Genomic DNA, 25,976 nt, shown 5'->3' with positions numbered 1-25,976 from the left:
AGGGCTGTCCTTATGTAGGGAATCAACACAGTATAGATAGCAGGAGAAGTCTATCATGTTAGGGATTCTTTACCTTCGTAAATCATTTTAATGTTTTTTTAAAAGCACTTTTTACACCAGTGAAAGAGGTTTTTCCCATTTAACAAGAGAGGCCCAGGTGAGTTAGCTTGATTTGTCTGGAGGTACTCAAGACTTCACCAGCAGAGCCAGAACTGGAGCCAGGTATCCAGTGATGCCTAATTGTGTCTCGTCCACTGTGTGGTTCCCACGGAAGGAGGAAAGGTGGTCTCTCCAGTTTTTAAAGTAGGCGGAAGCACACTACTCAGACTGAATTACTCTCAAAAAGATTTTGTAGGCAGGGTTAGAACTAAGAGCTTGGTCTTACTTGTTTCTCTCTTCATGAGGCTTAGGAAGGCCCCCTTTGGTGCTGCAGTTAGCCCGCCCTCCCCGAGCAGAGGGGCCCCTACAGCTTTCTGCCCCCAGACTTGCTCTGAAGAAGGGAAGCCACCTAAATATCCTTGGAGCAGGAACAGCTTCTTCCAGTCACTTCCCTCAAATGCTTGTTTTCTCATAGAGAAGACCCACCAGTGGATTTTTCCCTCTCTTTCCCCACATTTTATATCCTTTTGTTGGGGGGAGGGGACAGGCATTTAAGCAGGAGGGACCGTAGTTGATTTTGAATGAAGGTCAGTAGAGGCCAAGGTCCCGCAGTGCCCCAGGTGTCTGGTATTGTCTGCTTTGCTCTGGTGTTTCTACTGGGACCTTGGGCTTGAAATCTCTCTCTGTCTTATCTGTACAACACTCACATCATTCTGTGATTGTTGCAGGAAGCAGAGCCCCGGATGTGGACGTATGTCTATCCTGCCAAGTACTCGGACATCAAGCCAGAGGATGAGCGGTGGAAAGAGGAGCGGGACCGCAAACTGAAGGAGGAAAGGAGTCGGAGTAAGGACTCTGTTCCCAAGGAGGATGGGAAGGAAAGCACAAGTAGTGACTGCAAGCTGCCCACGTCAGAGGAATCCCGCCTTGGGGGCAAGGAGCCCCGGCCCAGTGCCCACGTGCCTGTGTCCTCCCCTCTCACCCAGCACCAGCCCTACATCCCCTACATGCACGGCTACTCCTACAGCCAGTCCTATGACCCCAGCCACCCCAGCTACCGTGGCATGCCCGCCGTGATGATGCAGAACTACCCAGGTACGGCATCAAATCCAGTTTTCTTGCTCAGCTTTCTTGCTAAGGCTACTGAGGCTCAGGTAGATGGTAACTCTGATGTGAATGTGGTATTGTGGACACTCTAACCCTGAGCTCCTTGAGTGACCCCTACTTGCAGTCTGTAGGACCACTGCTTCCTCCCTTGTACCAGGTGGAGGGTTGACTCTGCAGTCAGTTTTTGTGGATAACTGAAGGCGAAACCCTGTCTACCAGAGGCATCTTCCCTCAGCTGGGATTTTCCAAGCACATACTTTAAGGACTTAACCACTGGCAGTCCAGCTGTTAAGGCTCCGCTTCCACTGCAGGGGGCGAGGGGTCTATCTTGGTCAAGGAACTAAGATGCCTTGGGGTATGGCCAAAAGAAAACCATATACTCTATATTTTGCAGTGTGCTAGACACTGGGGGGAAAATAAAAGAAGTAGAGGAGACTACTCCAGTCCCCTCAAGGAGCTCACAACTTAATTGCAGCAGGACAGACACGTGGAACAAAGTAAAATTCACATCAGGAGAATGCATGTTTTCATTTGCAAGACCGTGGTTAGCATAAAGTCATCAGGCAGTCAGGGAGGGGAGGTCCAGTGAGGGAAAGGTTCGGTTTGGGAAAAATAAGCTCTTATACTGCCATGGAGTATAAGAGGAGGGGAGAGCAACACAGAGTAGGAGTTCAAGTGGTTTTGAACTAGTCAGAAGAAAATCCTTCCTTTACTCACTGATCTCTGTTGGCTGAAGAGCCCTTCTTTCACTTTCTGGCGCTCCCACCTCACTGTAGAAAAGCACCTCCAACGGTCTTGATAGTGACATTTTAAGGCAGATTCTAAGTAGAACATGTGAGGTTTTCAAACAGAAATAGGAAATTGTCTCTTTCTGCAGTATTCCTTTCTCCTGTTACCCCAGTCCTTCTGTATAAAAACCGTAGTTCCATTTGATGAGTACTTGCTCTAGGCCAGGCACTGGACTATGTGATTCATGTACATTGTCTCATTTAATCCTCTCTGTCACCCTGTGAAATCAGTATTAGTATCTTCATTTTGATGGTCAAGAAGTTGAACCTCAGAAGGTTAATTTGAGCTAATGAACTTGTTCATTTGTTCAGAGGTACCCAACTGGTAAGTCTCAGAGGTCAGATTTGAGCCCGAGGACATGACTTCAAATCCAATGACCTTTCTAATCCTATGACTGTAGCACCTCTTGGAGATGAATCTGAGACTCGGGCTCTAAGGAAGTTGATTCCCCAGAAACTGAGGGCCATGTTCCTAATATCCCTTAGCTGTGTGCCTCCGGAGCTCAGTAAAGGAAGGACACACTACGAGTCTCAGCCTAAAGACACTGTGGTGGAACACCCCTCAGCCTGAGCTTCACCAGGCTCACTGACGCAGAATCTCTCCTGTCTCTCCCATCTCTCTGACTGCTTTATTTCTCTCTCCCAGGTTCCTACCTGCCTTCCAGCTATTCTTTCTCCCCATATGGCAGCAAGGTCTCGGGGGGTGAAGATGCTGACAAGGCCCGAGCCAGCCCCAGCGTCAGTTGTAAATCCAGCTCAGAGTCCAAAGCCCTGGACATCTTGCAGCAGCATGCCAGTCACTACAAGAGCAAGTCTCCCACGGTGAGGGACGCGCAGAGACACTGGCCACTGTCAGGGACCAGGGAGGGTAGAGCCAGGGTCTGGGAGAAGGTGGGCTGGCTCGAGTCCCAGAAGCAGTGTGCTGTGGCCGACCTGACCTGAGCTCCCCCGGGCACCTCCTTGATTCTTGGGTGTCCTGCATCTCTAAGGAGTCAAAGTGTGGGCTCGGGGCATCTTGCTTTCACATGTGTGCCTCACAGTAGAGCTTTTGTGTCTGCTTTCCTTTCCAGATAAGTGATAAAACTTCTCAGGAGAGAGATCGGGGAGGCTGTGGGGTGGTTGGGGGTGGCGGCAGCTGTGGCAGCGTCGGGGGAGCAGGCGGGGGTGAAAGGAGTGTTGACCGGCCCCGCACCTCCCCTTCTCAGCGCCTGATGTCCACGCACCACCATCACCACCACTTGGGGTACTCACTGCTCCCAGCACAGTACAACTTACCCTATGCAGCAGGTAAGCCTCGCCTCCCCACTGCCGTCCAGTAGCGCTGCCAGAGCAGGGGGCCCTGGCAAGAAGCCCCTCCTCCTCCTCTTACCCTTGAGCCTCCAATCTGTCCAGAATCCTAGCCTCCTGCAGACAATCAGTATAATCATAACATTTACTTCCTCCCTTGGAGCTCAGGGATTCTCAAACTCCTCCAGAAAATTGACTTTGATATTCAGAAGAATAAGGAGCAGGTGTTCCCACAGCCAAAGAGTAACAAGCAACTGAAAAACAGAGCCTAACTGTCTATCCCCAGCTGTTAGATCTGGCCCAGTATCAGATTTTCTTCTGTCAGCACCCCAAAACTCAGTGGAGCTAGGCATTGAAGAACCTCCTCCCAGCACCCGCCCAGCTGGCAGAGAGAGCAAGTGCTGCACTAACTTGTCGTCCTCCCCACTCAGGGCTTTCTTCTACAGCCATTGTTGCCAGCCAGCAAGGCTCGACTCCTTCACTCTACCCACCCCCCCGGAGGTGAGAATGGTGAGTAACTTTTTAACTCAGAGAGACAACACAGAGAGAGCAGGGATAGTTGATACCTGGATCACAGAATCCCTGTGGAGCCTCAGTGAAAGCCATCTCTGGGCTGTGGTCTGGAAATGGAGCAGCCCAGGCCAAGCCTCTTGTTGAAGTTTCCCGGGAGCCTCTGAGAGGGGCTGTGGCCATGCGCCTCCCCTGGGGACCAGGACCGGCCTCCCCTGCAGCTCATTTTCTTGGAGCGCCACCTTGTGGTGGTTTTACCAGCCGGTTGAGCACCCGGTTCTCTGTCCCTGTTTCCCTTGCAGAATACCAAGTGCCCGGATAAAGTCAGCTTCACGGGCCGGACTGGCTTACCCAAGGAGGTGCTGGAGGTGCCGTTTAGACATCAGTTAAATGGTGTTGCTCATCCTGTTTGCCGTTCCCACCATGACTGAAGGCAGACCCTTGGCTATCTCGCCTCCACCAGACCCCCGGACTCCCCGACGCTCCGTCTTCCTCAGGAGCTGGAGAGCTGGTACTTAGCAAAAATATTTATTCTCTTGGCCATGGCCGTGACTGTCGTGGCCTCTGTGGAGATGAAGGCACGGGGAGCAACCAGGGGAACATGGCCTCAGCCCAGAGAAGCCACTGCTCTGTTCCCCAAGCCCCGGTCAGCCGCCAGAGCAGCACCAACCCCCAGGGAGGCCCCCCAGCACTGGGCAAGGTCTGAAGACAGCACAGCAGCCATACCCCTCACCATCATTACCACCATCACCAGACCCTGCATCTCCCCAGTGGTTTGGGCCCTGGGAACTGGCAGCACGTGGAGGAATTAGAATCTCAGGAAAGAAATTGGGGGCTGTTTTCTCTGCAGTTGTGAAAACAAGGTCTTCAAACGTGAAGACTTCTCCCCTCTCACATGAGCACATGTAAACGCTCAGAGCCCAGCCTGGAAAGGGAGACCAAGGCATCTGCCCACTGTGGCAGAGGGCTGGGGTCCCGAGGCCAAGCACCGGGCTCCCCGGGGATTCCAGGCGAGAGCTGGAGCATGAACGGAGTCTGTGAACGAGACGCTGCATCCCACCAAGTCCTGCTGCTGCTTAGCCTCCCCCTTGCCCTTTCCTCATCTTCCTCCCGACCCCTTGGTGCCTTTCCCAGGGGCATCTCATCTCTCTTCTTCTTTTCCACTGCTTGGCTTTTAAGACTCAGGCAGGTAAAATCGTATTCCCCCAGCATGGAGAGCTTTGGAGTCTGCTGGGAAGCAGGCCCTGGGAGGCCTAGCCCTCTGAGAGATGTCCTGTCCAAGCAGCCATCCAAGTGTCGGCCTCATCAAGGGGTCCAATTCTGTCCAGCCCAGTTTCTCTGTACACAGCCACATGACTTCCTGTAGCTCAGCCTGTAGCCCCATACGTGCCAATATGAGCCGTGTTTCTTTGTAACACACGTTTTTGTTTTAGGGAACACTGCACCTTGGAGGGCGTCTGTCTGTTCCTTAGACCCTAGGACAACACATGCAAGCCATGACTTCTCAGAGCCACCGGGTGTAGTCAGTGGAGCTGTGCTCTGAGGCAGAGGCAGTTCTCTGCTCTCCTTAGAAGTGGTCAAGTCCAGGCGTTATGCTGTTTGTCCTGGGAAAGTGACAGTGATCTGGTAGCTTTACTACAGTCGCTTCTTCCCCAAGGTGTGGGGAGCTTTAGCTCTTGTGTTTGAGATATCATCCCTTTGTCCTCCTCTCCTGTCTTTCCTTGACCCTCTGGACTGAGAGATGAAGACTTACAGACACCAACCTGGGTTAGAGACGAGTCTTTGTGACCAGAGTGCCAAAAATGACCATTGAAGAGCAGGGGCTTGGCTCTGACAGTGTGGGGCATGGAGACGGAAGACAGTTAGCACAGCGCCCAGCAGAGGCTGCTTCCCGAGATCCCTGGAGCCCTGTTCTAGAGAGGCTCAGGGTCTTTTGCCCAAGAGGGGCCCCTCTGATCTATAGACCTTTCCTCTAGGTTCCCATGTCCTTGTTTTTGTTCAGGTTGGGTTCTGAGCCCTCTCCCAAACCCCGCTGACTTAGACCCCTTAGCAGGCCCTTGAGCAGCCTCCCTGTCCCCCTCAGTCCTTCTGCCCCCCACTGTCCTTTTGGGCCGTGCTCTGAGCAGTGACTTCCCTTTTACCTGTGGAAGTCGTCGGTGCGGACACCTTCACCCCACCTCACCTGAGTCGTCCCCACCCAAAAGATGGCTCTAAATTTCAGCCTGCTCATGCCCTCCCGGCTCCTGTTGGGTGGAGTCATGGGCCCATCTCTGTTCCTGTTTGTTTTTAAATATTGTGTGTTTTGTATCTGTGGCGCTGTCTTACAGCGTGCTCTGTACATATTGTGAAGAAACCTTTTGGAGTAATTTCCTTTTCCGTTGGGCAGCCATAGCCCGGGATTCCTGCCCGTTCCACTTTGTTCTGTTACAGAGAAGAGGAACTTCTGTATTAGCAGGGCAGCCTTGGGTTCTGCAGAAGGGAACAGCTTTTTTTTTTTTTTCTCCCCCTTAAAAAACATTTGGCTTTTTGATCCTTACATCCTGAAAAGCAGGAGCTGAGCTGCCCAGAAGAGCAGGTGAGAGCATCGATGGCGGAACAGCACTGCCTTTTCCTGATCCTCCTGGTCCCCGATCCTTGCCAGGCCTGTCGTCCCTCCCTGAAGTGACATGAAGCAGCAGCAGTGAAGGGTGAAACAGAGCCTTGAGGAGCACTGAGTGAAGGGCTTGCTGTCCCCCTCTAGCCTCTCCCCCTGGGGAGGAGGACCACAGGCGGGGAACCCGTGGCACTGGCAACCCAGTCATAGGCATGAGACTCTCAAGGATCCCCACCCCACTTCACCCCAGCAAAGGCTGGACGAGTTTGCTGCTAAGGGCCGAGGTCACCAGACCAAGGCTCTGTCTGAGCTATCCCTGGCCCAGTTCTCTTGACAGACACGGCTCATCCGAGCCCCACAGAGAAGCTGGAGGGAGGCAGCCTCGTGCCCAAGTAGGACAGCCAAGGCTTGGAGACCTGCTCTTTAGAACTCAAATCTGCTTCCTCCTCATTTAAGTTGTGCCAGTTCCCTTCATTCCCTTTCCTTGCCTGTACATGTATGTATACATGTATATTTCCTTCTCTTACCTCACCCCCTCCACACATCTCAAGGTCAACGGACCACATGCAGAAGGCTTAAGAGGGCACCCATGAAATGAAATGATGCCTCTTGAATCTCTTCTCTCCAGGCTCTAAGGTGGGGGTGGGAGGGCTTGGTCTTGGGAGCGGGAGGAAAAGGCCACAGAAGGGCTAGTGTCATTGTATACGGGCCACTCGTTATCCCACACACCTTATCCCCATCTCAAGTGTCTACTCCGATGCCCCCAGGATTCAACTGGGCAGCTAGCTGGCCCCCTAATTCTGGGCCTTCGTTATTTGTTTATTATTAGGGCATCCCAGGAAGCTTTCTGCTGATCCTCTGCCATGGGCCCCTCCTGGGACTGAGCCCCTCCCAGGCCCCGTCCCCAGCCCCTCCTGCCCCAGCCCACCCGCTTGCCTTGGTGCTCAGCCCCCCATTGGGAGCAGGTTGGGGCGAGCTGGAGGCCCGGGCTGGAGGGGCAGTGTTGCTGTTCATAGCTTTCGTTCCACTGGCGTTGCTCTGTTGGATTTAATTTCAGTCTTCCTGATTCTTCCCTTCTGTAAGGTGTACATTACCAAGTTCCTTGTTTTTTATATATATATAAATATATATATATACAAACTGTACTCTTTTTGCCTTTGTACATTCAGGCAAGAAGAGAAAATAAATCTTTTTAAGAGACAATCACAAATCTGTGAGGGCTGCTGGTTATTTCTCCCGGAGTCTGCTGCTGAGCTGCCTCTCTCTTCCTCACTTTCCCACCCTCCCTCAGCTCCCTGACCTTGCGGTCCTGCTCCATACGCATCCTCAGCTCCACCTTCCCTGGCTGATGGCATGCTATTGAGTCCAGTGTCCAGACTACATGCCCTGCAGCCCTTCCCTGGCCTGGCCGCAGGCTTTCCCAGGAGCTTTATCCTGGGCCCTGGCCTCTCCTGTCACCCCGTGCCAACCACCCCGCCCCCATTGATCCCATTCACCGAAGTGGCTTTGGACACTCACCAGTGAGTGGCTTTCACACTCGCTGTGAAACTATGCAGCTGGGAGCTAAGTTTGCACTACTTAAACCTGTCTGGGAGTTAGACGATTTTTAGGAATGAGTGGGAAACTGAACACTCCCCTAGATGCTAGTCGCCAGAGTTGGTCTGACTAGAGCCCAGAGCATCATGCTTGGCCGGTGGACTCCTTTGGCTAACCGCATCAGAACAAGGGCTACGGGCTTATGGGTCAAGAGCATTTGATCAGAATTTCAAAGGGCGGTATGTTCAGAAAGGCAGCCCAACCAAACCATTGTTCCACCTCTTGAACTTTCTCTCTTCCCTCTAATTTCCTCCTCCCCTTTTTTCCCTTTCTCTCTCCTTCCTTTTCTTAATTGGCTTTGGAACTGAAGTATATTTTTAAATTATTTGTTGTATTTATTGAATAAAGTTTTTAATGTCCCTGTTCTTAAATTTAGACTTAGTTTGCCTTTCACATATCTCCCCTTCCAACTCCACCCTCCCACTCCCAAGATATTTCACCTTCTAAGTTGTTTTAATTGGAGTGCAGAATCTGGATACCATATTTCTGTCCTGCCAGTGGTCTCATCTTGCAAACGTTTTATTATTTTTGAAAGAGAAATAAACCTGAGCTGAGTGCCCAGGTTTCCAATTCAGCCTAACTCTGGTTGTGTTAAAGAGGATCTACCAGCAGATGGCAGCAAAGTCCCAGGTGTGTTTCCTGTCCACTCTGCTAGCTTTGCAAACAGAAAACTGTTTTTCCTGGTTCTTTATCCCTGTCTTGTAGATTCCTCGGGTTTCAATTTAGGATTCAATCTGAATCCTAAACTGCCTACATTAACTTGGCCGTTGTCAGCCATCACATGGATTCCCACTGTAAATATCTCACTTGTAATGACTTTACAAATGACTTGTAAAGTCATTTTTCAGATTCTGCTCAGTGGAAGACATTTTCAAAGTCCTTCACATTTCAGCTGAATTCATCTCTGGGCCAAGACTTTTTTTGGCTGCACTGCACAGCATGTGGGATCAGATCCCTGACCACAGATCGAACCCATGCTCCCTGGCAGTGGGAGTGCAGATTCCTAACCACTGAACCACCAGGGAAATCCCTAGACCCAGACTTTCTCTAATACCACGTGGGATGGAGGTGTTGAACTCACTTCTTTTCATAAATGTTATATAGGGTCCAAGCTTAATGACTTGGTCCAGTAGCTCCACAGACAATGTGATAATGCACCAAAGACTCAGAAAGAAAATAAGGACAGCCACAGTTCAACAGTAAGTAAATAGTTCTAGCATCGTAGGAGGTAGAAGAACATGCCCAGTACTTCCTTTGGGAAAACAGAAGCAAAGGCGGAAAAAAAAAACAACACTAGTAAACCCTTGAGAAACTTAAGACCACACAGGTGAAGAGGATTCTGTCCCTCTCCAGTGCCACTGAGAGGTGGTTCATCAGGCTGGTGGTACAGGGGAAGGGCAGCTGTGCCTTAGGGCCCTGGGCTCCAAAAGGAAAACACTGTCTTCCTAGGAAAGGTGAGTTCCACTTCCTTCAGACACCCCCAGGAACAGGAATGTCAGGCAGCTCTGTGTGAAAGCCAGAACCCAGTTTCAGGACCTGGCCTTCTAGACAAAAAAGAAGCTGGGTCCTGGTATGTCTAGCCTCTATTCTGGATGAAGCTCTGTGTACATACCTGTCTCTAGGGGGGCTCCAGCATTCTGTCCCAGACTCCTAGCAACCCCTTGCTTCGCATGGTAATGTGGCCCCAGAGACCTCAGCCATTTGTCCTGATGCAAGGCGGCTTTTTTCCTGAGAAGCGTGTATCACACCCCTGCTGGGCTCTAGACTCAAAAGACAACAGTAGAAGGAAGCCGGCCCTGGTTGAAGAGTAAAGGACAGACCAACCACAACTTTAAATCAGTTTATTGACACACTAACACAACACACTTGCCTCCCTGACACCCCCGCCCCCCTCACCCAATCTAGATCTCTCCCCCTTCCTTCCCCCTTAGAACAAGCTGTTCAGTGAAAACAAAAGGGCAGGCCACTTCTACACCCTCAGTCCCACACGAGAGCCCGCGGAACAGGGTCTCAGGCACTACTCAGAGCCTGTTAGGGAGAGGGGGCAGCTAGCGCTAGACTCAGCCAGGCAGAGGCATCCAGTCCCTGACAGCAAATTCCCCCACAACCCCCAGGCCCCGAGTCGCTATTCTTCTTCCTCTCTGCTGTTCGTGACCACAGGAAGGAGACACCTTGGGGCCTAGGCCTGCAGCCCAGAGCAAGAACTCCTGGCCATAATCTGAGAATTGGAGTTTGGCTAGTGTTTTTTAAGACCCAAGCACCCCCAAAATAAAGCCCTGGTGGTAGGAGTAACTTCAATGCCCCTATTTTGAATGCGCTGATAACAAACAGATTAAGCCAGCTTAACCAAATGCCAGAATTACACTAAGCTGTAAAGGAGGGGTCAGACCTGCTTTCTCCAGGTCAGACACAAAAGCACAGAGAGAAGCCCAGGTGGAGTGTCAAAAAACAATAGAAGGACACTGCCCAGGGGGCTGAAAGCCTATACTCCAGAGTCCCCTGGGTGGCAGGAAGCAAGGAAAGAAAATACACAAGTCTTAGAAACCAGAAAAGAAAGCCCAACCGCAGGGTAACCTGAGCCCAACAGTGCTGTCCCCAGCCCTCCAGGCCTGGCCCCTGGATGCAGGCAGTCCCTCCCCTCTAGGCAGTGGCCTCCCCTAGGCTAGATAGAGCACATCACACAGCGCAGTTTAAAAAGCTTCTAATGCCAGTTCATAAACATCTTCATTTACTATTGGTGATTACATGTGAATAATATGTTTATACTGTTCTTTATGGAAAACAATTTCAACGAGTCAACTCTGAGAACACAATAGGCAACCCTCACCCTGAGCCCCTCAGCGTCCTTCCCTGGACAGCAAGAAGCTCCCTCTTGTCTCAGGGCTGCCTAACTTCCCCGCTTCCCCCACTGTGGCTCTTGGGCAAAGCATCCTCTTTGACCATTAGTCCTCATCGGACAAGTTCTGGTCCAGGGGGTAAACCATGAACATCACATCTGGTCGAGAGGGGACACAGGGATGGCCTGGACGCACAATCTCAAAGCCCAAGAAGCTGAAGGTCTTCAAAAGTGGAGCTGCAGAAAAAAGTGAAAAGATTCTGATAAGAAACAAAATTAGGCTAAATCAAGGGAAAACCCAACACAAAGATGGAATAAATGCACTGGCCTTTTCTAAATTTGGACACAACCAATCCCATGATTTCCTAGGGTTTACATGTCAGACTCAGGAGCCGCACCTCACGAGGAGGCCCCCTTCTCCCTCCCCAGCCTGGTCTCAAGCTGCTCAGCCCCTCACCTCTGTCTTCCCGGCCCTTCCTGAAGCAGATGAAGACGCAGTTCACTTTCATCTTCTCTTCCGCAAACTCTAGCAGTGCCACCAATCTGCAAGGAGCAAAGGAACCACTCAAGCCCACTGCCACCTGTGGACTTCACCCCATCCCTCTATACCCCCTGCTCCCAAGGCTTTTCTGAGGCTTACAGTCAGCACTGTAAATAGGGAAGCTTCAAGGAGAACTTCCTATTTCAAGACCTCAGGAGCCCTGAGTTCAGAAAAAAAAAAAACAAAACCACAATCACTTAAGAAAACTGTTACAGAATTCTCTCTTCCAGAAATAAAGGTTTTTCATCTGAAATTAATACTAGCCAACTTAATGCAATTTACAAGAAAGTATGGGGCCTAGGAAGAGAACCCAGTTTCTCAGGGGCCCTCCAAAGTTGCCAAGTCTGATGGTGACCACCTGCTGCAGAGAGGAACTCTGGGCCCTACCACCACCTAAAAGGACTTCAAGAGGCTGGAGCCACTCGCGAGAACGCCATCCTCAGGACTGCTTCTTCCACAACTGGATGGTTGGAGGGCCTTGCCCAATCCAATATAATTCCACTGCTTCTTTGAGCTTCTGGCCGTTTAAACCACACCGTTATATGACAAGAATTTGGTTAATGTGGTAATGATCTGCTTTCATTATCATAGGCCCATTTTACTGGCTAACACTAACCTTTAAAAAAATCGTATATACTTGGGCAGCTGAGAGCTACGGGAGAAGGCTGGCCATCTGCTGCCCCCAGGAAGCACATGCCCTTCTCTGGAGCAGGCTTCCAGCCCTTGCCCAGCACTTGCTCCTTACCCTTCTTTGCTCCCATCAGCTAATAATCCATCTGGAATTTCTACAAACAGGCTCTGGCTGGACAGGACTGCATCCCAGGAAGAGACCTTCACCTCAGTGACCTCATACTGGAAGTGGACGATGTGAGGCTTTCCATCATTCACAGGGAGGTCCTGGGTCACAGTGAGCTTCTCGTCCTGGGAGGAGATCAGGTCAGAGGACCAGGTCACTGCTGCTTCTGGCCACATCAAATGCCCCCCAACCTAGGTGGTGCTGGACCCCTCCTGGGCCAACCTCAGAGCAGTATGTGACAGGCCACACTGAACATCAGAGCAACATGCTGCCTAAATGGAGCCATCACTCACTGGGTGGCTAAACCCCAGCATGATTGGAAGGGGATATTTACCAAGAGCCCACTGGTTGTCAAGTACTGTACAAGGTACTTTCCCATTTTTCCATCACTACAACAAGCACTTGAGGTAGGCATCAGCATCCCCACTTTAAACCTAAGACACCAGGGCCCACTAGAATTAAGGACCTGACCCAAGACTCCACAGTGAGCAAATGGCAGAGCTGAGATTCAAATGGGGTCTCCCCAACTGAAAGCCATGCTTGTCCCCCCAGTATTGTGTTATTTCCCTTCCCTCTGAAACAGAATCATCAGAAACAAATGAGGATGTTCCTTAGGCTCAGCTGGCTCAGGTCAACCCAAGCTGGCTCCGGGTGACTGCAGAGTCCATGTTGTCACCCCTGCCACCATCTCAAGAGCCCCGGACTCAGCTGCCCTGCCAGTCTCCAGGAGATGCTAAACCAACCTCTGGGCTCACAGATTAAAAGACAGCAAATGTCCCAGCCCAGACCAATCTCAGAACAGACTCCCAGGGTTCTCAACAGCTACTGGGCTGTGCCCTGAGCTGCCAGGGTGACCCTCTCATTACCACCCCCAACCCTGCAACATGTGGTACCCCATGCCCTGGGTATGGACAAAGGAAAAAGCCCTCCTGGCTCTTGGCATTTCTCAGGAGAAAATGAAGAGCTGCACCAGCAAGAGCGCGTGCATTCCTCCACTCACCAGCCCCCCTCCCCCTAGTTGTGCCCCCTCACTCAGGACCCAGAGCCAGCACTGAAGAGCTGACCTAAGCTGACAAGACAGGGCATCTGCTTGGTACTCCCCAAAAGCTTCCCAGCAGCCTCAGTTCAAAGTCCTCCCCAGTTCCACTACTGGCCTAAGACTCAGAAGACTAAAGGAAACCTTTGCTGCCCTTAAGCAGCCACTCAGCAGTGTCTGAGGAGGACACTGCTCCAAGCCTTCCATCCCATAGTACCCTTACCTTATATATTAGAGCTGAGAGAGAAGGATCCCTGCCGCCCCCTCGCCCACCGGGGATCTTCGACAGTGGGTGAGGGGCATCAGGAGCACCACAGAGGCCCCGGAACAATGTGCCTGCAGCACTGGAGCTGGGGACAGTTACTCAAAGGCAAAATACTACTGCAAGAGATAAAGACAGTGAGACAGTAATCAAAGTCCTGAAGATTTAACTCAGCATTCCACCCACCCTTGCCCTGGTTCTCCCTCAACTGCCCCAGTCCTTCCTGCTATAGCTCTCAGAACTCCTCCTTAAAGGCAAACCCACCGTCCTACAGACGCACAGAGAAGCTCAGAGGGCTCTGGGTCAGGCTGGATGTCTGACCAAAGGAGCCCCCATCAAACATCAAACAAATCCCCATGACACAGGCAGACCTTGGGAGGAACCAGATGCTGGCTTGCCTGCTAGGCAGAGAGCCCCAGACCCCCACCAGCCCATCTCCTCACCCTAAGTGTCTCAACAACCTGTGTGACAGAATCACCAAGCCTCCACAATCGCCTCAGGGTGGAGAGGCATATGGGGCTTAGAAAGTCACAGGGGCTAGCACCATTATCCCCGAGGAAGTCCCAAGGCCACGTCTCCAATGATGGCCTCCCCGACCTGAACAATGGAACTAAACAAGAAATCACCCAGATCCCTCTAGGGTCAAGAACTGAGTCAAATCCCGGGATCTGGCTCCTGGAGAGGAGATGCGCCACAGTACAGAGTATTATCTGAGTTAGTCCCTGGCGTACCACCAAAAGCAGAGTTGCCCTTCTTTGCTGGAATCTGACCTCAGCATGCATGGGAGTTCAGCTAATACCTGTGTGGTCAGAAGGGACACTCAAGTGAATGTATACTGCAGGCGTGGGGCTTGCTGTGAGGAATTATAGACATGCTGGGGCCTGAGTAAGGAAGCAATCATCAGCTGGGCTACAGAGGGTGAATGGCTCCAAAAGAAGCCCCCTATTGCCTTCAGGTGTGTGCCCTTCCTGGCTACCACGATTTTCAGGTGGACCCAACAGAGCTCCAGAGCTACTCCACTGCCTTCTTTGAATCCAATTTACTGGCTCTTTTGGCTGAGATATGGCTCACTCCACAGGCGAAGGGCAAGTGCAGCAAGCCAAGAGGAAAACTGTCTGTACATGTAACACCATGACTCAGCAACAGGCCTGGCCCTGGCACAGCAGCTGAGGGCAGCAGTAACATATTGGGGAGGGCGCGGCAGCGGGGTGCTGGAGCCAGATGACCCAACGGTGCATATCTCTTCCCAACCAAAGTTGTGTTTAGTGACAGCACGTTGGTAGCTTGAATCAGCCATAGGGCGAATAGTTAAACCACAGAAATCAGCATATACCATAAACCACGGCCTTTGTTCCCTGAAAACCCTTTGTAAAATAATGAGGCACCGTTCTGCACACTGTCCTTTGCTTTTGATGGCACAGCGTCATCTGGATTCTTTGCTTAGGCTCAGAGTGACAGAACTCACACCTAACATGGAACAATAGCCAAAGACACAGTCCCGAGACCCTCAGTACTAAAAGACGATATAGGCACTCCAGCTGAGCCAGGAAGACCCTAAGCATCACCGCTGTGGCTCGGCTCCTCTGTTCTCTCAAGGATTTCAGCCAGGGGCCTGAAATAACACTTGGAAATTTTGCTGGGAGATGAAGTGGGCCCAGAGGAGCATCAACACCTGGGGATCAACCACATGACCACCTCGTGCCTCCTCTAGAGAGCCTCAGGGCATCCTCATCTCCCTCACGAGGCCTCAACCAACAGCTACTAGCAGAAGGGGAATGACAGAGGACTCTGCAGTTTTTAAGATCAGGGCCTATTTCCTCCTGGGGACAATGAGTTGTTAAAATCCTCACCTTCCAATGTGTTAAGGGATAGAAAAATAGAGTGTCCAGGCCAGAAGAAAAGAAGACAAAGGCGGGAGTTTCCCCAAGCAAAGGCACACACCCACCCCTCATGCAATGGGTCCCTCCCCATTCCCTGGAGACCACCTTCAGGCCTCGGTGGAGGTTCCTGCAGGAGCACCAGGTAGGTTGGGCCACTGGAGAAAGCTGGCTTGCTTGTACCGGTCAGTAGGGCTAGCCAGGAACTGAGGGTAGATAGCTGAGATATAGACTTGTATATCATGAAAACTGCAGGGGTTCATAAAATAAGCAGATCGCCAAGGCCCTGCTGCTGCTGCTGCTGCTGCTGCTAAGTCACTTCAGTCGTGTCCGACTTTGTGCGACCCCAGAGACGGCAGCCCACCAGGCTCCCTCGTCCCTGGGATTCTCCAGGCCAGGCCCTAGCTGTTCTAAAATTCTGGTGCTAACTCACTTCCAGAAAAATTATTCCTCAGTGCTCTCTAGATGGGAGAGCTACTTTCAACCCCGGCCTGCATTCCAACCACCACCTTTTTTCCGAAAAATTTTCACTTGCAAATAGCAGAAGTGATGGGGCCGACCCACTGAAAGGTATAAGATGGGTTTTCTCTTTTTTAGATCCAGAAGCCCCTTTGTCTTCCTAGAAGTAAACCCTAGGGCCTGCCCCGCGCCCCGCACTCATCCATGAGCTCGTGATGTTTCTGATGTCATGATCTCACTCCTCCTCCAAATAAAATGCAAGACGTCTATTCCATGGTAACAAATCATTTACTTTCCCATTCACACAAGGATTCTGGGAACTTTCCTCCCCAACAAAGTCTGCACAGAAAGCAACTGTGTATGTGTGCGTGCATGCGAGTTGGGGGTGGAAGGGTGTTTCAGGTCCCCACCCTGAGATCCAGCTCCAGTTCCCTACAAGAAACAGCTGGGGTCTGGGATATGCTTAGTAGCTAGAAGTTCACAAATGTTACTTTAATCACCCATCGTATTAGATCTGTTTTTAGTTACTTGCTGTGTAAATGCCAAACTGCTCTCTCTCAAAAAAAAACAAAACAAAACTGTCATTTCTGACATGAAAAAGGAAGGGATATGGGTACATATGTCGTGGTTAAAGTAATTAGGGGTATAAAATTGCACAGCAATGGCCTTCTCGTAAGTGTTCAAAATATTGTGGCAAAATATGCCACCAACCTTAACAGGAATGTGAATCCTAGAGGAACTTAAGCACAAAAGAAAGAGGCTTTTAAACCCAAGTCTCCCTGTCACAGATCCAAATCAGGCGAGGTTTCATATTCAGTTCAGTCTTGTTTCTACTGGCACCAATGCCCAGCTTTTTCCTTTCCTTCCCCATATCCTGCTGACTCCACTTGGGGGCAGACATGGTTTAATCTCTGCCACTAAAGGATGATTTAAGAAGCTCAGCCTAGAGGCTGAAAAGATCAGACTGATTAAGGAGAATCAAATGTGTCAGACTGAACTCAAACATCCAGCTGGGCTGGTCCTGCTTTTGGAGAAGAAGAAAAAAAAGACCACATTGGAAATGAAGGTGTCAGGTGTCCAAGTCAATTCGGAAGAGAGATGGGAGATTAGAGCCGAGCCAATCTGTTGGTGCTTTTATTTTCTCAGTTGTTATCAGACATGTCCTTGGAAACACTCCTCAGGATACGTATGAATGCTACCGACTTATCACATCCTGCTGCCTCTAATTTAAAGCATTCTGTGAAACTGCTGTCCAAAATGTCCTCAGCAGGTTATAATTTCATACGCCAGCTACAGATAGGCAGCGTATGCTAGATGTATTCCTGGGGAATGATGCTAGTAAACTGACTTTTTATAATTCAAATCCTATTTTTAAATCTCTAGGATGCTTACTATTTAAAGGAAGTAACCTAAAATTTCTTCAGAGAATAAAAAGATTTCCCGCTAAAGAATCACTTCCAATTGATTTTATCTAAGTTTTGATTTTCACATTTAGTTTGCTCAAAGAGAGTACAGTCTGCTACACAGAGTAGAGATTTATATAAAAGTAATTCTATGGCTAGTTTCTATTCAGCTACATTCAACAAACACTTGAATTCACATTCTCCTTGATACACTTTCAACCATGTTTAACTTTAATCAGTGGTCTAAGCTTATCGGGTCTATACCCCTCTCTGATTTCCATTCCCTGATAGAGGGTCAGATGGCCTTGGTATTACACTTTGTGGTATCAATCGAAGACATAAAAAACCACATTCCCAAGCATTCTACATTCAATCCCCTCTTTCAGCCTCTTCTGACCCATTCCTGTCTCAGCCCTGCCTCACAGAACTCTCTCTAGGGGACCCTGACTACCCTTCACACACGCTGCTCTTACTCTGAAATGGTCTCTGATGACTAATCCCTATGCAGCAAAGAGAAACCAATTCAGGGTTGCCATCGCACTGAGCTAAAGAGAAATAGGAAGAAAGGTGGGAGGTGAATGGCCACCTTCAGTCTAATGTGAGCATAGAGGCTGATTTCCAGCTGCTGATTCCTTTTCCATATGAGAAAGGGGCCTGGTCAGATGCCAAGCATAAGTCATCTCACTAGGGCTGTTATGTGTGCCAAAGGGAGTCTACTTGCTAAGCACGATTATAAAGAAAATGACATCACCACTCTGAATCACAGACTGAAAGCAACACTGGGTTCTGGTTGATTTTCCACAAGAAACACACTTATGGTGGCAGTTAGAATATCTATGTCTCTGAGATTTACTTATGGCGTTACACGGCTGATACTGCTAGATTTCCCACCAAAGGTAGGCAACACTACATATGCTGCCAGAGGTGGGGAGATGGCTAGGTAATCATGCTTGCAGACAGGATCTTAATTTTGCATTTCCGATACCTCAATTTAGTTTGTATAGTAAGCTCATCACCCAGTTCCAGCCTCTCTTCCCGGGATAGAATTACTTCATTGTTTATACACTATCAAAGGCCTGGGGCATTTTCTTGAGGGTTATCTTATACAAAGCATTTTACTCTGTTGCTGCTAACCAGAAACAACCTATTTTGTTCACTTGAAGTAACAAAATTCTTGCTAACCTGTTTGACCATTTCTGGTCTATAGATTTCAATTAGGCTTCATAGCCTTCCAAATCATGGTATCAACTTGAATCAACACTGTGTACTGTTTCACAAAGGGATGAATTACTTTTTTTTTCTAGAAATACACATATATAACATGCCCCTACCGCATACTTCAGTCCCCATTTTTTATATTTCTGAGTTGCTCTGAGGCTAAATTTGGATTTCTTGGCAAAGTGAGGAATTACTATTATTAGTCCACACAGCTTTCTAAAGCATACCTCCAATTTGGGGGGATTCCTGACTATGCTAGGAGTGTGTCTCTCTCTCTCTGTGGGGATGACCTTGAAGGCACATCAAAGGAAAACTTACTCTCCCTACCACTCCACACCCAACAACTCACAGTGCCAATAAATAAGGAATAATCAAAACCAAATTCTTGGTGGGAGAGACAGAAATCCCATTACTCAGGGAACCATTCAGTGAAGATGCTCAGGGTCACTAAGATGTGCCCTTGTACCCTGGCTGCTCCACCACCCCAAAAAACCACCTGTGGAACCAAATGCTTCTTCTCAAAGCCCGTCAGACACAGACTGATTATAAGGCTATGAAGCCAGGGCAAGCTCTTCTCCACACACTGTACTGTCAAAAGGTACTAAGCAAGCCCTAGACAGACACTTCCTGCCCCCACAATCCAGGGAGAGAAAGGTCCATGAAGCTTGATTTACTTGGATTTAAACCTGTTGCTCGAAAACCATAATAAAAGTTCTTTTACTAGTGTCTTCCCTCCCCCACCATTAGGAATTTTGACATTTTGGAGGTACTGATCAGAACAAAACTGGAAAGGAAGAGCCTTGTTTTCAAAACATACTGCAGGCTTCTCTGTAACTGTTTCTTCCAGGAAACCAAGCCTCCACCTCTTGAGTATTTCACTGAAGCCAGAGAAGCTCCAAAGCCCATCCCCCACCCAATGGGCGCTCAACCATTGCTCGCCCCTCTGTGGACAGAAAACATCAATACACTGACTGGGAAGAACATCCGGATCTTAATCCAAATCCTTAGCGCTCTAGCAGGATTCCTTTTAGAAAGTTAGGGGCAGGCCAGAGGAGGCTCAGAATCATGCTATAGAAACAGGACTGCCATAACTCAAAGAAACCAGACACCCTGCACACACCACCCCACCCCCAGGCCAAAGTGGAGGAGCCTGATCCAAGGCCCTGCTCCTGCCCAGGCCTCGCAGGCCAGCTGGCTCCTCCCTCCACCTGCCTTTCACACAGCCAAGCCCCTCAAATTACCAACACGCTAAGCAAGGGTTCTCTGGAGACAAGCAAGCCTGTTTTGCCACTTAGGAGTCTGGAAGAAATCTTCAAAGTTGAGTGAACCCAACCCTCTCTTTTTTTAACATGTAAGCACATTGGCAAAGCCAGGACTGGAACTCACAGTGGGCGAAGACCCTTATAAACTAGTCCCAAGTGCTCAACTCTCGGGGCTCAGGCTGCAAAGGACTTGGCACCTAGACCAGTTCAGCCTGGACGGCTCTACAGAAGGCCTGCTGAGACCGCACCACCACTTTCCAAATCCCACTGCAGAGACAAGAACCTAAGACTAGAAAAGAAAAACCCATCTCACAAAGCCCAGGGATTTCTGGCAGGTTCCTCAGCTTCCCTCCGCCCCTACACTTCATCATGCCCTCTCATACCTGGGTTCTATCCTCAGCACACACAGCCTTCCTTACCACAAGCAACATCTTTTGCATTCGGCACCACCCAAGTATATCCACCTCCGCAGCTCCAGAGGACTGGTTTAGAGAAAATGAAATACGGGACTGCAGAGGAAGATGGACAGCGAGAGTCTTGGAAAAGGAAACAGCTCCAGAATGGGGCTGTAGGTAAAGAGGGCTTGGGGGGTCGGGGTACTGGATCGAACAGGACCATTATAAACCAGGAAATGAGTGAATTTTCACGCTGCATGTAGGGAACAAGGATGTGGGAGCTAGATAAGAGTCTAAGAATTAGAAGAAAGTGGCTAATGGCTGAGAACTGAGTAACAAGGTAGAACTTCAGAGGCTGCTGCAGATATCTTGCATATCTCTAGAGAAATCTTGGAATAGTTCTGGAGAGTTCCTGGGAGAGAAGGACTAAGAAATCCCTGAAGATGACAACACCCTTTTCCTTGGAGAAAGGGGTGACACCCACTAAAGGAATATGATGGGAAGGGTCTTCTCGGGGGAGGGGAGAGGAGGCAATGTTTCTCAACCCTGGCTGCCCATTAGAGAGCTTCAAATATATGCTAATACCAGGCCCCACCCTAGGCTAATTACACAAGCTCTTTGAAGGGTGGGGGCCAAGGGATTGATTTTTCACATGGGCACCTACCTAGGATTGAGAAACACTGAGATGCAAAAAAAAAAAAAAAGCTGCAAACTCAGATGGAATATTTAAGGATGGGGCTGCTAAAGGAATGGGAATTAGCAAGTTAGAGACCACTTTTGGTAAGAAGGGAACCCAAGTGTGAGAGAAACCTTGAGTGGTAGTTAAGAGCTCTGTGTGGAGAAAAGCAATAAGGAGGGCTACATTTTTAAGAGGAACTAAAATCCTTTTCTTCTAGACAGACCATGGCACAACTTAAGGATGATCTGCAGGGAATGAGTCCGCTTGCAAAACAATGAGGCTCAAGGGAGAGGCAGAAGCCAGAAGGCCAAATCTGGAGACAAAGGGCCTGGTGTGGGGAACTAATGAACTTCAAGCTCATTCTGGAGGGGGCAGCAACAAGTCTTGGGAAACAATGAGGAAGAGAATTAGAACCCAGTTTGTAAATATAAAAGCCATCCTGATGTATAAGCAGCTGGGGTTAAAAATCATGGGGAATTAGGAAACAATTTCACAGAAGAATTTGGGGGAGAAATACGGGATATGCTGGAGGGAGAGATGCATGGCGAGGGCTGCCTTGGAGAAAAAGAGAAGCAGAGAAAGGAAAACTGAACAATGAGCTCTGCTGAGTGTCCACAGGGGGAAGCACACATGAAGCAACTTTAGAAAACTGCTGGTGCTCAGTATCAGAAAGATGCGCAGCCTTTCTCTACAATTCCTGGGCGAAAGCTGGGGTCAGGTTTTGAGGGAGAAAACTTGCAAAGGCCCAGTGAACAGAGTATGAGGACCAATTTGAAAGTACTGGAGGTACAGGTGAAGAGGGCAGGTCTTCAACAAAAGCTGAATGGGCTGAGTTCTGTGTGTGATCTAATATTCTAGAAATGGGATTCAGTTAGGATGGGAGGACTAAGAGCAGTCATGAGAGAAAGTGTTTAAAGGGTAGGAGTGTTTAGCAGAGTGTTAGGGGGAACAGGATGGCGGACAGGAGTCAAGCCCATAGTGAGAAATAAAAAAAGATGATGTTGTGAGACAGGGGAAACGGGGCCTAATAAGAAGGGGTGTCTAAGGAGGACGGGAGAGAAAAGATGAAGCTGGAGTGAGGGACCAAGGGGAGGGCCAAGCATCACTGTAAAGACTATTAGGCCTGGTGGGGGGAGTGCGGGGGGGTGATGAGGGTGACAGGTGGGGATAATGGGTCCAGTTGAGAATTTAAGGACGGACGGAGCCAGACCGGGGCCGCGGGGGGGCCGGGTGGGGGGAAGCAGCGATAAAAGCAGCATCTGGTTGGAAGATGCAGTTGAAATAAGGGAAGGGATTCAAAGGGGAAGATGGAAACAATTTGGGGAATGGGCCGCCGTCCGGCGGGGCTGAAGGGAAATGTGGACAGGACTGAAAGATTGGGTCCCGGTCCGTGGGGGCTTTACGCCGCGATGAGGGGGATGGGCTGCGCTGGAGGGAGGGAGACTGAAGGACGGAAGAAGGCCCAGTTGCGGGGCTGGGGCTCGGACTGAGGTGGCTGAGGTAGGGAAGGGACCCAGCGGGGGCCGGCTGGGGCCTTGCAGAAGGGACGAGAACCGGCTGGGTGGTTGGGGAGGAGGCCCTCTGGAGCAGACGAGGGGAGGATGGGGGCGGGGAGCCTGGACCGGGCCGTTACCTGTCCTGGGTGTTTATCATCCTCGGCGGCTCTGCTCAGGGTGGGAGGAGGCGGCGCAGGGAGTGGGTAGGTGGATGAGTGGCTAGGTGTGGGGTCGCGCGCGCGGGGCCGATCTCTGCGGGCTAAGTCCCTGTCAGGCCGCGGGCCCAGAGCCCTCCTCCTGCCTCAGCGAGCGCCTGCCTCCAACTGACCCTCCCCGGCCGCCGCCGCCGCCGCCGCCGCCGCAACCGCCCCGCCCCCAAGTGTCTCATCTGCATTAGCCCCACCCCAGCGCCGCGCGGTGTCCTGGGAAACTGGGGCCCACAACAAAGGGCAAAGCACCGCCCCGCCTCCGCGCAGGCGCACCAGGCGCCGGTAGGGGCGGGAGCCGGTAGCGGAGGGGGCCGAGCGGGGGCGTCCAGACCGAAAGCAGCTTGCGGGGTTGATGCTGGCCCGGGCGGAGTCGTGGCCGTGGTGGTGGTCTAGCGCCCGGAACGAAATGTTGAGTTTCAAGCGGCGTTTCCTGAGCCTTGGTCCTGGTCTCTAGCCCTTGTTTGCATGGGGCTGTGCTGGGCTGTGTCTGTCATTTGTAGGCCCCAGGAGGATATTTTACTAACCAAAATCGGAGATCTAGGAATACTACACATGTATTAGTGCCATTTGAGACTAAGCCCAAGCCCACAAATCCGTTACCTCAGCTCATACGCAGATCAATAACCTCAGCTATCACCTGAGATCAACTATCTCCGCACCTTACAGACGGGTCTCAAGGGCAACGGTCAAAGCTTAACATTGACTGAAGTTTAATGGCTTGTGGGTCAGGATCGCTGTCGCCTGACAGCAGTAGTGGAAGGAACCAACGCTGACTTGTTCAGAGGAGCTTCGCATCACAATCATGCAAGGTTACTAGTTAACAGTTACTGGCCCTGCTGAACCTTATCCCTGATCAGTGCCAACAGGTTACAGTCACCGGTGCACAGAACCCTCAGATCACAGTGACTGCGGGCCACAATCACAGACACTTCAGTAGTCACTAGAGCTTCTGACTCTGACTCTGTCAACCCAGACTACAAACAAGAGCAGTCAAATTATCTCGGCTCACAATGGGCAGCTATCACCTCACATCCCATTCATTCATTCATTCAACTGATAAATTACTGGGCAGCTACTTACTCTATGTTTCTTACATGTGCTGGAGTCCAGAAATACTCAATGATCAACTAGGCAAAGTTCCTGCCTTGGATGTCACAATCTGATCAGAGGGACACAGGCAGGCCATCATAATATGAGGTAAGTGCTCAATCTGAGGGAGGCCATGGAGAAAGTTACTAGGGAATTAGAGATGTCTTCAAAGAAAGGGTGATCACAACCACTCCAGATCAAAGGTTACTATGACCGCCAGTTGACAGTAGCCTCAAGTCACGAATGTTCCACCTTAGAGCCATTTAGGACACTATAACTCTTCTTCACAAAAACATGCTTACGGTTTTTAGATGATGGAAATTCAGGGATGGAAGAGAGGCAGGAGCTCATGAACTAAGGTTTTTACAGCAAAAACTGAAGTGGTAAACCAGAACTGCCCAAATCATCACTAGATATTAAGCACAACTAGTCCCTCAGGGTCCCATACTCAGCTCACTTTAGATCCTCTACCCCGTCCCCATGATTATGCCTACCTGCTTTTCTATGTTCAAGCCAGGTATGTTCTTACTGCACAACAGAACTGAACAATTAAATCCAACCCTGACCTACCCATCTCATAGACCCAGGTAGGTGGGTGGGTTAGTAGCCTAGTCGTGTCCGACTCTTTGTGACCCCACGAACTGTAGCCCGTCAGGCTCCTCTATCCGTGGGATTCTCCAGGCAAGAATACTGGAGTGGATTGCCAGTCCCTTCTCCAGAGGATCTTCCTGACCCAGGGATCGAACCCAGGTCTCCCGCGTTGCAGGCAGATTCTTTACCATCTGAGCTACAGGGAAGATCTCCATAGTCCCAGAGACCTGGGCAATCCTCCTGCTCCCTAAAGGAGGTGGGGTAGTTTACTTCTGCCAACCCATCACTGGATAAGTAACCCCTTGACCTAAAGGACTATTTTTGACCAACCAGCAGATAGTAACTCACTATGTCAATAGTAGCCACCATTTATCAAGTATCATACTACTAAAGCACTAATTTTTAGAACAGCTGCCCACTCCCATTTTACACATGAAATGAGATTTTGCCAACTATCCAGGCAAGTTAATTTATCTGCTCTAATTCAAAGCTATTAAGTAGTGGAGTTAGAATTTGGACCCAGAGTTGCCTATCCTGTGCTTTGTTTTCACGTTGTGGAGGAATAAGAAGGGATCTGTCACAACTTGCTGCTTGAAGGAGTGACCACCTTGATGTCTGCCTGAACAGCAAGTAAAAAACTCATAAAAAACAGGGAGCCACCTTCCTCTAATCTGTACTGTCAGATATGTTAGCCACTAGCCACACATGGCTATTTAAACTTAATTAAAATGAAACAGATTTAAAAATTCATTTCCTCAATCCCAGTAGCCACATTTCATGTGCTTCACAGCCACGTGTGGCACATTGTTACAGCACTAATCACTGCAGATTTTCCAACACGCAGAGTTCCAGAGAGCCCTGTATCCCATCCCTCCCCTAACCCTATTTACAGCAGCCATCATCACAGGTTCCAGCCCCATCTCATTCATCTATCATCACCCCATCCTCACACCCGCTCCCCTCTCTCTGCCCCAGATTACATTTCCCAGCCCCTGCCTTACGAGATGCTACCTTCACCTCTTCACCTTACCTGAAACCTGGCTCTGTCCTGCTTCTTTAGCAGCCCTCTCAGGGGAATGCTATTTTCTTCTCAGTCTTGTGTACCTCAGGGTCAGGAAGAGGGTAAGCCTATTTCCCTTTCACCCCCAATGCCATTCTAAACCCCTCCTTCCTACAGCACTTCCTGTCCCTCCTACTAAACCCCAGTTCCTTGGAAGCTTCACTCTCTGGACATAACGATTTTGGTTGATGTCATCAATCAACTTCCCAGTCGATGCCCCTCATTTGGTTCTTGGCTCACTGACTCTCTGCCCTCAATTTTGTTATATTTGGACAGCTCAGCATCACTGTGAATGGCCTTTCCAACATCCTCCTCTCATTTCCTTGACCTCCTCATCTCCAGCGCTATTTCCCATAGTCCACAGCAGCTGCCCACTCCTGAACTCACACCCTCAACTTTTTCACCCAGAACCACACCACTTCCAATATATAGACTCTCCGACCACAACCTTTTCCTTAATTAAGCCTTCCTCAACAATTCATGAGCTCTGATCCCTTGACCTTACTCATTTCTCACTATTCATGAGCCCCAGTTGCCACATTTCTCATTCTCTAGCTCAATGTCCATCATCCCTCACTGTAAACCCTCTCTCACCCTGTCTTCTCTTTTGGTGCTTGGAGAAGGAAATGGCAACCCACACCAGTATTCTTGCCTGGAGAATCCCAGGGACAGAAGAGTCTGGTGGGCTGCCGTCTACAGGGTCACGCAGAGTCAGACACGACTGAAGCGACTTAGCAGCAGCAGCAGCAGCAAAACCCTTACTCTGGATCAACCCACCATTTGCCTT

At 50.0% G+C, this 25,976-nt stretch overlaps 2 protein-coding genes across 3 annotated transcripts in view; one reads left to right on the top strand and one right to left on the bottom strand.

Moving 5' to 3' along the window:
• ZNF609 (zinc finger protein 609) overlaps positions 1-8,335 on the top strand; it is a 195,294-nt gene extending 186,959 nt beyond the window's left edge. Inside the window, exons 7-11 of one of the 2 annotated variants that reach the window (XM_052646253.1) lie at positions 828-1,194; positions 2,641-2,816; positions 3,200-3,281; positions 3,713-3,791; positions 4,094-8,335. In XM_052646253.1, coding sequence (XP_052502213.1) covers positions 828-1,194; positions 2,641-2,816; positions 3,200-3,281; positions 3,713-3,786 — 699 coding nt within the window. In that variant the 3' untranslated portion in view covers positions 3,787-3,791; positions 4,094-8,335. Of the gene's footprint in view, positions 1-827; positions 1,195-2,640; positions 2,817-3,064; positions 3,282-3,712; positions 3,792-4,093 lie in introns of both variants that reach the window. The other variant, XM_052646252.1, reaches the window with a different exon arrangement.
• Positions 8,336-9,887: 1,552 nt separating this feature from the next.
• On the bottom strand, positions 9,888-22,562 carry OAZ2 (ornithine decarboxylase antizyme 2). Its single transcript, XM_052646482.1, is given in 6 exon segments — positions 9,888-11,053; positions 11,274-11,359; positions 12,103-12,278; positions 13,413-13,493; positions 13,495-13,570; positions 22,378-22,562. Coding segments are annotated over 6 exon segments (570 nt in total). The 5' UTR covers positions 22,398-22,562; the 3' UTR covers positions 9,888-10,922.
• Positions 22,563-25,976: the final 3,414 nt, after the last annotated feature.

Source organism: Budorcas taxicolor, chromosome 10, assembly GCF_023091745.1.
Source record: "Budorcas taxicolor isolate Tak-1 chromosome 10, Takin1.1, whole genome shotgun sequence".
NCBI lineage: Eukaryota > Metazoa > Chordata > Mammalia > Artiodactyla > Bovidae > Budorcas > Budorcas taxicolor.
The sequence above is the reverse complement of the archived record's forward strand: the minus strand, read 5'-3'. Positions and strand labels throughout refer to the sequence as shown.